Here is a 14129-nt window from a genome sequence, read left to right on the forward strand (position 1 = left end):
CTTTTATAACGGGCAAAAAACTCAAAATCAAACACACAGACTTATACATCTTATTTCAGTATGTTAAATATCATATGTTTATTTACGACTGTGGGAAGATTTATTAAAATCTACGTTGTAGAAAATGTTCTACTCGCGAAAATGTTATTCCCAAAATCTCCCATTAACAAAACTTATGTGAAGTCCATTTTTTTAATTTTGATACCATTTTTAACTGTTAACATAAATTTATGTGTTAACTAAAACTACAGAAACATTTGTCGATGAATTCCTTTGAAACAAACTGAAGCATATTTCTCAACCAATATTTTTTTGTAAATCATTATTTTTCTCTTTTCTTCGAGGACATGTTGTCAGATATAGGTTATTCAAGAAATCATTTAAGATTCAAAAGTTGCTTTCCGACAGTTTCACAGACTAATGTATATTAGTTTTCTCTTAGTAAGTCAAGGGGCCTCCGTGGCCGAGTGGTTAACGTCGCTGACTTAAAACCACTTGCCTATCACCGAAGTGGGTTCGAGCCTCATCCGGGGCGTTGAATTCCTATTAGGAAGCCATCCAGCTGGCTTACGGAAAGTCGGTGGTTCTACCCAGGGGCCCACTCGTGATGAAATAATGCACGGTGAGGCACCTGGGGTCTTCCTCAACCATGAAAGCTAGAGAGTTGTGTTGGTGCGACGTAAACTCAACAAAAACAAACAAACTACTGTATATTAGATAATTTTCGTGTAGGCTTTAAAGCAATTTTAAGGTTAGCTGGTTAACAGCCTTATTCGTGGTGTCAAGAGTTAGCTGAATATGAATGTTTGTGTTTTAATTTGGTTTAAATAAACATTCAAGAATATTTTGAATTCGTGAGTGACATTATTCACGAATCTTTTGAATTCGAATTCGTGAGTGACATTATTCACGAATATTTTGAATTCATATTCGTGAGTGACATTATTCGCGAATATTTTGAATTCGAATTCGTGAGTGACATTATTCACGAATCTTTTGAATTCGTGACTGACATTATGAAACTATACAGTCGCGAATATTAACCACTCTACAGTAGGTAGATAATGAAAACGAACGCATATACATATAACAAATATTAAAACTGATGCCTGAAAGATTACCAGATTGTGATGTACATTTGTTTAATTTTCATGTTGTACAGTTTAGTATATGACTGCTCTGAAACACTGTTAGAAAGACAAAAACATAGCTATGAGAGACTGACAGACAGTTGGTCGGTCGAACAGTAGATAGGTCAGTCGGTTAGTCAGTCAGTCGGTCGGCGGTCGGTTTGGCGAACGAACGGACGGATGGACAGAAAGTCAGACCTGTTAAGCAGTTAAACAATCAGACAGACAGACGTCACACACACACACACACCAACATACATGTAGACAGACATGTAAATATACATACAGATAGACAGATAGGCAGGCAGGTGGGCGAGAAAATATAAGGACAGAGAGAAACCGGTGAGAAACAGACCGGCAGAAAGACTGGCAGACAGCCAGTTTGATAAACAGACAAACACACATGTTCAAATGTTAATCGCAAACTGATAAATCTTAATAAGAGTTTTTGATGTATACTTGACGGGAATGAAAACCACCAATAAAGAGACAACTGTGGCGTTCCATACTAATATAGCAATAAGAGTGTAAAACTGAAGTATTACATTTATTTCGTTCTTCAGTATCTATCTCGTTGTTAACTTTAAATTGTGTATTGTGTATTGTTTAATTTAATTTCTGTTCGTTAATTTTATTTGTTTGATATACGTTCTTAGTTCAACAGTAAGAATGTCGAACGAATATCATAATAAAGTCTTAACCGTTCAGTTTAAGAAAAACAGTTATAGAATATAGCAACGTTTGACCTGCCAAATGCTAAAACTACTATCTTCCATTCAGGTTTATTTATGCACGACAGAGGTAATTATTATGTGATATGCCCGGATGAGCCCAATGAGTGTCTTTCTTTGTTTAAGTTCAACAAACAGTGATTGTTGAATAAGATATGAAATCTAGCTATATAAAAAAGTGTTGGCAGCATTTCAAAACGATAACATGTACCTATTCTATGAAAAATACACGAAATTTAATATTTAATATGACAGAAATGTAACAGGGACGGGAATAAGACTGTTTCGACTGGAATATATTGGCTCTCGACTTCATTGGAGTGAAAGGTAAGATAATAAAATCATGTTCGATTAAATACAAACTACACTGAATTAAAGTTTAGTTTCACAGTAACATGTTGGGGTTAAGGACTGAGCAACTTCAAGTCAGAATTCCCCAGTGGTGTTTTTTCTTTGATTATTTAGCCCTTGCTGTCAGTAATCGCATCTATACATTCACTATTGTAGGGTTTTTGTACGAAGGGATTCTTTTGCTTGAATGAGGCTCACCCTACTCCTGAATCTATGTCCTTACATTTTGTCAATAGGCAATTTTGATATTTATATATTGTTAAGCACTAGGAGAGCAACAAGTGTAGTAAGTGATAAAAGTTGACTTCTTAGAGGTAAAACAACTGAAGTTGTTAACGAGTGTATTTGCGTTATACAGGTCAAATGCTATATGTAAACAGTATTTTAGTTATAGCAATTATGTAAAAGAGTAAAACTGTATACATTCAGTCCTGGTCGATTTCACATGAATTCCTGAATCTTCTTTACGAGTTGATTTTTTTTGCTGTGGGTTTCGTTTTGGGGAGGCTGCATTTTTAGTATGTGGCATTCCCTGTTTGATATTTGTCTTTGTTTTTTATCCTAACAGCTTTTATAAATCAATAAATAAAAACTAGGACAAAATTACGAATATCCCTTTCTAAGGTAATACACATTTTCTCTTCTTTTTGATTGTATAATTAGTATCACAAGGTCATGATAATATAGTTCATGTTTTCAGTTTGGAAAGTTAAATGTTTGTTCCTTCTCTTGCGAAGGAACACTCAGAATTGGTAAGTCACACTTGACTGAGCAACTGACCTCGAAAGCTGTTGTCATTACAAGCTGGCTAATCAAACTCCGTGACCTTAGAAATAACCTCTGACGTTAAAATTATTCTTTCCTAACTGCGGCGACTCTCTGTCTTTACACGCTCCGCGGATTAAATATTACTAAACCCGAGGATGGAAAAATGGCGTTGTTGAAACATGCCAAACATTTTATTTGTCACAAAGGTTGACATACGCCGTTAACCTCGAACGCATGGCCAATATGGGAAAACAAACCCCACTGCGACCCTCTCATTGTGCGCAACAAATTACGTATTGAATGACCGGATGTCACATTTACGAGATCTAGGACAGTTGTGTGCGAGGGCGTAGACTGTTAGCGCATCAAATCACTACATTAAACAGAATATACCGTATCCCCCCGTTTAAACGCCCCCCCCCCCCCATAAACGCCCTCACCATATATGTAGCATAAAAATGACTTTGAAGGGATGGACATTTTACTTCCAAGAGGTCAGGCAAAAAAGTAACTGATAGAAATTAAACACTTCCGGTAAAATATCCATTTTACATGTTAGAAAAAAACAACACCAAGTTCTTTAAGATATCCACTGGACTTCACTTTTAATGTCCGCTACTGTCATAGTCTGCTATCATCTCTGTAAACTTCTCAAAGTTTAACTAGTTAAACAGTGCTAAAATTCTACACGCGTGTACAATTTTCCAATAACACGTGGACATGGACTGAGTTGAAATCGGGGTCAATGTGTACAGTCAGTGTTTTTCTTAATTGCCGTATTTATATAACTGAAAGTGGTAACGAATTTACTTTGTTGTTGGATTTAATAATTTATGTTAGCGTAAATACTGTGGAAATAGAGATAGTTCTTTTTCAAAATTTTACGTTTTTTTTTGTATTTTGGTGCAGAAATAAACGCCCCTTGGTGCAAAATGTAACGCCCCGGGGGCTCTTGAACGGGGGGATACGGAATGCCAATAAGGTGTAAAAAAATGTTTGTTTCCGGTATCACGACCTACCCTTAATTTTTGGCGCAACCCGAAATCTTTTTATGGCTTTGGAGATATTTCTTTTTTTTAACTTTTTAACAAAAAGTTGCAAAACTGCACTTTTTATGCTTTAAACATGGTCAGTCACGTTAGATATCAACTTACTGATGCTCTAAAGGCATACCCCCCTTATCTGTATTTATTTTTTAACACAAAAATAATTTCTGAAAAGTCTTACTTATTAAAAAATCAAAAAAAAAAAAAAAAAAAAAAATACCTACCTACCTACCCTATTTTTTTTAGCACGTTACCAGAAACAAACACTTTTTTACGCCTAAGGTAGAATGGTATTGTCCTTGCGTCCAATCAAAGGGAAATGAAGAGGATCAAACTCATACATCGTTAATATGTTTTTCAAAGACGATAAAGAGTGAAACTACATTATACTAAAAATAATGTAATTACAATTTAACTTTGTCTTTGCCTATGCAGCACGGATTCTGCATGTAGAATATTACACTTTCACTTAAATATTATATGCAACCATACATAAAAGTTGTTTCCTTGAAGTTCTGCACGACCTAGACTTGGTATACGCAAGTGAAAATTGTTCTATGAAATAATGGCAACTCGTGAGTAAATTTACTAAAATGGCAAAGTTACTTTCTTTTTCAAGATAAAATATGATATTAAAATGTTTGACCAAATAATGCTATAAAATCACTTGAAATGTGCGTATAATTATCTTTACATACGGGCAAAAATCTCAAAATCAAGCACACGGACTTGCATATTTTATTTCATCATGTTTAATATCATAATTATTATGTTTATTTACGACTGTGAGAAGATTCATTAAAATATACGTTGTAGAAAATTTTCTATCCGCGAAAATATCATTCCCATAGACTATTTTTTTTTATTTTGATACCATTTTTAACTGTTAACATAAATTTATTTGTCAACTAAAACTACAGAATCATTTGTCGATGAATTCCTTTGAAACAAAGTGAAGCATATTTCTCAACCGATAATTTTGTTAATCATTACTTTTCTCTTTACTTCGAGAGCATGTTGTCAGATATAGGTTTATTGAAGAAATCATTTAAGATTCAAAAATTGCTTTCCGACAGTTTCACAGGTTAATGTATATTAGTTTTCTCTTAGTAGGTCAAGAAGTAGTAGTAGTAGTAGTAGTAGTAGTGGTAGTAGTAATGGTAGTAGTGGTAGTGGTAGTAGTGGTAATAGTTGTGGTAGTAGTAGTAGTGGTAGTGGTAGTAGTAAAAGAAAAAGAAGAAGAAGAACCACTTGCCTATCACTGATGTGGGTTCGAGCCCCATCAGGGGCGTTGAATTCCTATGAGGAAGCCATCCAGCTGGATTAAGGAAGGTCGGTGGTTCTTCCAATGTGCCTACCCGTGATGATATAATGCACGGAGGGGCACCTTGGGTTTTCCTCCTTTATGAAAGCTTGAAAGTCGCCATATGACCTATACATGTGCTGGTGCGACGTTAACCAACAAAAACAAACAAACTCTTAATAAGCCATACTGTAGATTTGTTAACTTTCGTTTAGGCTTCATTAAACGGTCTTAAGGTTAACTGGTTAACAGTCTTATTCGTGGCGTCAAATGTTAGCTATACGTGAATGCTTGTGTTTTAGTTTAGTGTAAATTAATATTCAAGAATATTTTAATTCGTGGTGACATTATTTACGAATATTTCAGTTGAATTTGTGAGTGACAGTATTCACAAATATTTTGAATTCGAGAATGACATTATGCATGAATATTTCTTAAACTAAAACAGTCGCGAATATTAACCAGTCTAAAATTGGTAGATAATGAAAACGAACGCAGATATTAACAAATTTTAAAACTGCTGCCTGTAAGTTTACCAGCTGGCGATGCACATTTGTTATATTTTTAGATTTAGTAAAGTTTTGTATATGACTGCTTTGACACACAGTTAAAAAGACAAAAACATAAAGACTGACAGACAGACAGTCAGTCAGTCAGGCGGTTGGTCAGTAGATAGGTCAGTCTGTCAGTCAGCCGGTTGGTGGTCGAACGATAGACCTGTCAAGCAGTTAGGCAATCAGACAGACAGACACACCAACATACATGTAGACAGACATGTAGATATACACACAGACAGATAGACAGGCAGGCTGGCGGGCGGGAAAATATAAGGACATAGAGAAGACCAGACTGACTGACAGATTGAAAAATATACAGGCAGAAAGATGGGCAGTTAGGCAGTCAGACTGACAGGTAAACGTGAAAAACTGACAAACAGACAATAAAGCAGTTTGATAAACAGACACACACACACACACACACAGTTATCGCAAACTGATAAATGTTAAGAATAATTTGTGGCGTTCCATGCTAATATTGCAATAAGAGTATAAAACTGAAGAATTGTATTTACTGTGTTCTTCATTTTCTATCTCGTTGTTAACTTAATATTATGTATTGTGTACTGTTTAATTTTATTTGTGTTCGTTAATTTGATTTGTTTGATATACGTTCTTAGTATAAGAATGTGGAACGAATAACATAATTATAGAATCATACACCGTTTAGTTTAGGAATAGTAGCAACGTTTAGCCTGCAATATAATTCCGTCACAATGACTGCTTCATATATCGATTTCCATTCAGGTTTATTTATGCACAATAGTGCTAATAATTATGTGCTATGCCCAGATGAGCACAAGGAATGTATTTCTTCGTTATTACTAGTCATTTTCGAATTAAGTCTACGTGGACTGTGAACACCTAAGACGATCGATTTTTCAAAGGGACAGTCTCAACATGATAATTTTAATTTATGTTTGGTAGGAAAACATTCCTATGATGATGGTAAGGTCTGGCTTATTATGTCGCCGAACAGGATAAGATTTTTGTTTGTTTGTTTTGGGTTTAACGCCGTTTTTCAACAGTATTTCAGTCATGTAACGGCGGGGAGGATAAGATTTGGATTTGTCTTTCCGTCTGTCTGTTTACCAGAGAAATGTTTTGTTATATATATCGCAAAAAAGTATTTGATCTAGCGTCATAACACTTTCATGAAATGTTCTTTAATATTATAAGTTGCGCATCTGCGTCTAAGTTGAAAAGATGAGCTAGTCTGATTGCAATGTATCCATATTCCATCGTCGTCGTCGTCCGACATGAATAAATCTAAACTGGGTCAGCTGGGATCAAAATGTAGGTCAGTAGGTAAGTCATTGTGAAAACTGTGGAAAACGTAATACTAGTAGCTTGCGTCTCCATTCCTTTGTTGTTATTATGAGGGGATGTATTTTGGGATACCACAGGTGGTCATCTGGCCGTCTGTCTGTCTGTGTCCGTCTGTCCGTAAGCAATTTCGTTTCGACTCCGTTCTGTAACTCGTGAACCCCTTAAAGGACTTTAAACAAACTTGACAAATGTTCTCCACATCAAGATGACGTGCAGAGCGCCTGTATCAGCTTTAAGGTCAAGGTCAAACTTAGGTGTCAAGGTCATATGACTTTGTTTCGTGTCCGCTCTGTAACTCTTGATCTGTTTGAGGGATTTTAAAGAAACATTGCACAAATATCCGTCACATCGAGACAAGGTCAATGTCACACGTAGAGTGGGGTCAAAGGTCATATAACTTTGTTTCGAGTGAGATGTGTAACACTTGAACTGCTTGAAGGATTTTAAAGAAACTTTGCACAAATGTTCACAACATTATGACGACGTGCAGAGCGCATGGCTCGCTATAATACATTTTTTGCGATATGTGTAGCATATTTTTCTCTCTGATGGACAGAAACACGGAACAAGAGCTGTCCGTAAGACAGCGCGCTCGACTTTTCTCAGTGATTGACTTTGAATTAGAGCTTTACCATTAAAAGATACCAAGTTAAAACGGGACATAACTCTGTCAAAATTCAAATCAGAGTAATGGGGATTAATTATCTGCATGAAGACTTTGACAGTAAAAACGTATTTTAAGTTTCAAGTCAAAAGCTTTAATAAAATCTATGTCAAAAGGGGCATAATTCTGTCACAATTCAAATCAGAGTTATGGGAACTGATTTTCCTGGCGTAGACTTCGATAGTAGTTAAGAGGGGCATAATTCTATCAAAATTCAAACCAGAGTTATGGGGATTATTTCTCCTGGTGAAGCCTTTGATGGTAAATAAGTATTTTAAATTTTAAGTCAATTTCTTTGATAATAACAGATATATTTGAGTTTATCAAAAATTTTAACCGAATATTCTAAGTTAAAAAGGGGCATATTTCTGTCAAAATTCAATCAGAGTAATGAAGATTGTTTTTCCTCGTGTAGACTTCGATAGTAAATAACTATTTTAAGTTTCAAGTCAATAGCTTTGATAGTAACAGAGATATTTGACTTTATCAAAAACTTAAACCAGAAATTCTAAGTTAAAAAGGGGCATAATTCTATCAAAATTCAAATCAGAGTTATGGGGATTATTTCTCCTGGTGAAGACTTTGACAGTAAATATTTTAAGTTTCAAGTCAATAGCTTTGATAGTAACAGAGATATTTGACTTTATCAAAAACTTTAACCAACGGCGACGCCGACTCCGACGCCGGAGCGAGTACAAGAGCTCTATTTTTTCTTCAAAAAGTCGAGCTAAAAACAGACACATCCGAATTTATATCACCTACCGCATAGTGATGATATAGTAACCCAAACCCTATTGCCGTTATAAACTTTTTTTTCTACTGCGCATAATATAATCAAATTATGTTGAGATGGTCCCCTTGAAAAATTTATCGTCTTAGGTGTTCACAGTCCACGTAGACTTAATTCGAAAATGTCTAATACTAGGAAGTCGCTATCTAACCGAAACTATGTCGGCGTGACTTAAAACGAACAGTGATTGTTGAATAAGATATGAAATCTAGCTATATAAAACGTGTTGGCAGCATTTCAAAACGATAACGAATGTTGTTATTATAAGGGGACGTATTTTGGGATACCACAGGTGGTCATCCGGCCGTCTGTCTGTCTGTGTCCGTCTGTCCGTAAGCAATTTCGTTTCGACTCCGTTCTGTAACTCGTGAACCCCTTAAAGGACTTTAAACAAACTTGACAAATGTTCTCCACATCAAGATGACGTGCAGAGCGCCTGTATCAGCTTTAAGGTCAAGGTCACACTTAGGTGTCAAGGTCATATGACTTTGTTTCGTGTCCGCTCTGTAATTCTTGATCTGTTTGAGGGATTTTAAAGAAACATTGCACAAATATCCACCACATCGAGACAAGGTCAATGTCACACGTAGAGTGGGGTCAAAGGTCATATAACTTTGTTTCGAGTGAGATGTGTAACACTTGAACTGCTTGAAGGATTTTAAAGAAACTTGGCACAAATGTTCACAACATTATGACGACGTGCAGAGCGCATGGCTCGCTATAATACATTTTTTTGCGATATGTGTAGCATATTTTTCTCTCTGATGGACAGAAACACGGAACAAGAGCTGTCCGTAAGACAGCGCGCTCGACTTTTCTCAGTGATTGACTCTGAATTAGAGCTTTACCATTAAAATATATTTAATATTTAATATGACAGAAATATAACAGGAACGGGAATAAGATTGTTTTGACTGGAATATATTGGCTCTCGACTTCACTGGAGTGAAAGGTAACATCATAAAATCATGTTCGATTAAATACAAAACTACACTGAACTAAAGATTAGTCCCACAGTAACATGTTGGGTTTAAGGATTGAGCTTTGTTGCGCAACTTCAACCGGTCAAAATTCCCCAGTGGTGTTTTTTTCTTTGTCAGTTTAGTCCTTGCTGTCAGTAATTGCATCTATACATTCACTGTTGTAGGGTTTTTGTATAAGGGGATTGTTTTCTTTGAATGAGGCTCTCCCTACTCCTAAATCTTTGTCCTTACATTTGTCAATAGGCGATTTTTATTTTTATATATTGTCAAGCATGAGGAGAGCAACAAGTTAAGTAAATGATAAAAGTTGACTTCTTAGAGGTAAAACAACTTAAGCTAAGCTGTCAACGTGTGTATTTGCGTTATACAGGTTAAATGTCATATGTAAACAGTATTTAGTATGTAAAAGAGTAAAATTGTATACATTCTGTACTGATCGATTTCACATGAAATCCTGAGTCTTCTTAACGATTTTTTTTGTTTTGCTACAAACAAACAGAACTTTGTTTTATGAAAAAGATATCTTGCCTTAAAGATGATTTACCTATTTTTGTCTGATTAAAGTATTTGAAAATTAATACTATTTTCTGCATTCTTTCAACAGATATCTTCCAACGAAAATGACCGAAGAAATCAACATTAACACTGAAGTAAGCAAACTTTTGTCTAGTGCGTTGGCAAGGGCGAAAATTGTTAGAGATAATCTACAACTGACGAAATTTTATGCACATATAACAGAGTACCTGGTGGCAACACTGCATGGCAAACATTTCATCCAAACAGGCAGCTGTATGGAACAATCTCTTATACCCGGAAGTGACGTTGACCAAATGCAAATATTTTCAGATACGTGTGCTGCTGATAGTCCGAACCAAGTCATGATTAAAAAATGTCACCTTTTGATAATGGACACAGACGATTCGCGTCATGGTTTCTCAAAACTAAGACTAAACCACTTACTTGACAAGAAAGATTTGACCAGACAAATTCTAGAAGAATCCCTTGTTTGTGGCGAGGCAAATTCTGAATACATTTCAAGCAATAGATTCTCTGCATCTTTCCTGAAGCTGAGGTCCGCAACATTTGAGTTTTCACCTTTTGGTCCCAGGACTACTGCTTTCTTTCGACATGGACCATGTTCAACTATTGAACTTGACCACTCTCAACAGGCAGATATTGCAGTTGGGATTGAGTGTGCCAACTGGCCCAGAGAAGCCAAAGAATGGTGCACTCGACCTAGGTTTTACGGATGGCCTTCAAAGAATACAGTATCAGCGTTAAGCAAGCTTCCGTGTTACCTTCTGCCGGTAGGCGACGAGTGTTCTACTAATTGTGCACTTGAGTGGAGGTTTGCATTTGTCCCAACAGAAAGAGAATTAATATGGGAATTCAGTGATACACAAATCCAGTGCTATGTGATACTGAAACTGCTAAGAAAAAAATTCCTGGAGCCAATTGCCCCTGATCAATTGAGTTCTTTCTTTCTGAAGACAATTGTATTTTGGGAGATTGAAAATAAAGGTCCCGATGCTTGGACCTCTGAAAATCTCATTCATTGCATAGTTTCATGCTTGCAAAGTCTCAGAGAATGTGTGATGACAAAGACATTGCCTCACTATATTTTCAGAAAGAGAAATTTACTGTTCACTAAATTCAGAGACAGAGAGATACAAACCGCCGTAGTAAATAAATTAGAAGACCTCGAGAAAAACACAGCTCCATATGTACTTCAGGCTGCAACGGGGTTTGCCCCGTTGGATGATCTTGGAAAAATCTGGAGTAACTGCAAAGGCAGCTTGGCATGTTTTATTAATACTAGAAGGGAACAAATGCTACATATTCCTGAACTTTTGGAGAAGACACATAGAAGTTATTATTATGGACGTTTTATTTTTATACGCATTGTTGGTGTTCGGCAACAACTTGAAAAATTAATAGAGGCAGGATTATATATAACAGAACATGAAAGTGAATTTGACAGCTTGTTTCGAAAGCATGCTTTGAGCTGCTTGAAGATAGAGATTGGGAAGCGTTATATACCAGAAATATTCAATCCGGACACAGAGTTGCCAAAAACAAAACTTATAACGACTATCTACAATTTGTTTGCTGGAGCAACGATAGGTTCAACCATTGGATGTCTCCACCTTGCCACTCTTCATTACCTACTGCGTGAGTACACTAAAGCTTTGACGATAATCCACTCACTCATATCGAAGAAGGGACACTTGTTCTTTATTGGATTATCGGCTGAAAAAATATCGCTTGAGGAACAGAATTATCCCGAGTGCATAGATGTATGTCCGACGTTGGAAAATTTGGTAGCGCATGATATATACTTTTCGTCGGAAGATGTAGTTTGGGCTCCGCCTGGTGTAGGGTTGGAATGTGCTTTACTCGGTAAACGCTATAACTGGAACTTTTGTGTTTTTCACCCACTGGTATATTCGTATTACCTATTATTTCTTATTTGTCTAAAACGAAAACAGGTCAAAGAGTGTAAGCAATGTTTACAGGAATTTTCTGACTTCCTTAGTTTTGACGGCGGTAAAATTGACCGCCATAGGTCATTGAATTTGTTGGGATTTTGCAACTATAAACTAGGTTATTATGACAAAGCTGTAAGTTGCTTCGAACGATCGCTACAGATAGTAGGTCCAGTCGGAAATGCGGCGTCTTACCACATATGTATCTTAATAACGGAGTTATTGGCTGAACAGACATGTCGAAGGGCAAAGGACAAAGTTATTTATACACGCACTTCAGGACCAAATGAGCTTTATTGGATTGAAAGTAAATGAGTTTGTGTTTGCATTTCACGTATGACCCAAATCATTTGTATCAGAAAAATAGATTAAAACGAATGTTTAACTCTTACTACTTTAATTGCTTGTTACAAATATAGTTTTTGGAAATAATCACATTTCAGCATTGCTGAGCAGAAGTCCCTTTTTCAAAAAAAAAGTAGAAATCCAACATAGCCATGTAACGAGCCTTATTTATTTGTAAGAATTGAATCCGGGTATGAGTTTATACTAAGTCAAAAAACATTGAACTGCTGGTAGTCAAGTAGTCTTTTTCTTCAAATGTGAACACGCTAACGATAGCGACAAGTCAATTTACATTTAGCGACCACGTTTTATCTATTGTATTACGTACGTGTTAGAAACGAAACATTATATACCGAAAGTCGGTTATAAGCTGGAAGAATGAGTTTAACCTGGCTACGTACTCGTGAAATTATTCCCCGGGAGGTACATGCATAACCTCATCGTGTTTAAATCAATTAAAACACGTTTTATGGCATATAACCTAGAACATGAGCACGCATTATATTTCGCAAAAAAGTAAAGTGTGTCTCAGGCCTAGATAATTTCCTAAGTATATACGTTAGTACTCTTACATGTAAGATTGAAAATAAATATTTCTATTTTACATGTATTTAGATGTTGTTGAAGTTATTACTTGTTTTCTAAATTTCTGCCATTTTTAATTGAAAACCGCAGGTGGATGGTAATTTATTTCAGCCATTTTTGTTTATTGTCAAGTTGTTATGGAGAATATTCGATTCGACAAGGGATCGAGCTCACGTCCTCTGGATATACTCGTACAGGCTTGTCTTCTACTAAGATGACCTAATTTTGTATAACAGGCACTTATGTAAGGGATTATGGAGACATCAATCAACAGGATTTGAAACCTTGTCATCTTGATTAGCAACTAAGATACAACCTCTCTACGATGCCTTAAATTTCTATATCTAATTTTTATCATGTGACAAATGCCAACAAAAGTTATTTCAACAAGCTTAGATAAGTCCTGTTCAAACGATTTGATCATACTGATATTATGGTACCGTCAGCATTTAATCCGACACGAATTCAGACTTACTTCAGTATTCAGTACTTTCCGCCTTATCGGCTCCAAAGAAAATTGCTTACTTTTGACTGTCCCCGCTGGAAGTAGGGCTATTTATAATAGATTGTTTTTATGATTCACCCTAGTTAGAAATATAACCAGTTAGTACAATCTAATGTGCAATACATTATTTATACAATCATTATGTCCAGACAAAAATTATTTATTCATCTCTTATCAAAATACATAAACAATGATTACAGTGTAGTACAAGAAAATCCGTCTTGCAACAACTCAGTCACGTTTTTACACAAGTAAATCAATCATGTCTGTCAAATTTTATTTAATTATGCCCATGTAATCTTCAGACATTGTGCACACAGGCAATATATTTAGTTTATTTAAAAAATCTTGAATGTTCGAAAAAGTCTGTTTCGTATGAAACTAAAATGGATAATGGTAAAATCATAAACGTGGAAGTTCTAGCATCTGCTGTCAGAATATCATGTCTGTTCAAAATCTGATGGGGACAAAAAAATAGACGAAATCCAGATGTACATACTGTCTAGAACAAGTTTGAACGCTCAGGTAAAGATAAGTCAGTAGGCTACAGCAGAAT

General features: G+C 35.8%; 1 protein-coding gene across 2 annotated transcripts; it reads left to right on the forward strand.

Annotated features, from left to right (window-relative positions):
- Positions 1–2029: 2029 nt before the first annotated feature.
- On the forward strand, positions 2030–13824 carry LOC128545875 (uncharacterized). Of its 2 annotated transcripts, none has more exons than XM_053517137.1 (2): positions 2030–2188; positions 10257–13824. In XM_053517137.1, exon 2 carries the CDS (start codon positions 10273–10275, stop codon positions 12451–12453), a length of 2181 nt encoding a protein of 726 aa, XP_053373112.1. In that variant the 5' UTR covers positions 2030–2188; positions 10257–10272; the 3' UTR covers positions 12454–13824. The 2 variants fall into 2 exon arrangements, with proteins under 2 accessions (XP_053373112.1, XP_053373113.1); XM_053517138.1 differs by lacking the exon at positions 2030–2188 and adding an exon at positions 9529–9621.
- Positions 13825–14129: the final 305 nt, after the last annotated feature.

The sequence above is a fragment of the Mercenaria mercenaria genome, chromosome 11 (genome assembly GCF_021730395.1).
Source record: "Mercenaria mercenaria strain notata chromosome 11, MADL_Memer_1, whole genome shotgun sequence".
Taxonomy (NCBI): domain Eukaryota; kingdom Metazoa; phylum Mollusca; class Bivalvia; order Venerida; family Veneridae; genus Mercenaria; species Mercenaria mercenaria.

What these genes read in the sequence shown, in the direction of transcription:
- LOC128545875 (XM_053517137.1), top strand. Translation starts at nt 10,273, where the DNA reads ATGACCGAAGAAATCAACATTAACACTGAAGTAAGCAAACTTTTGTCT.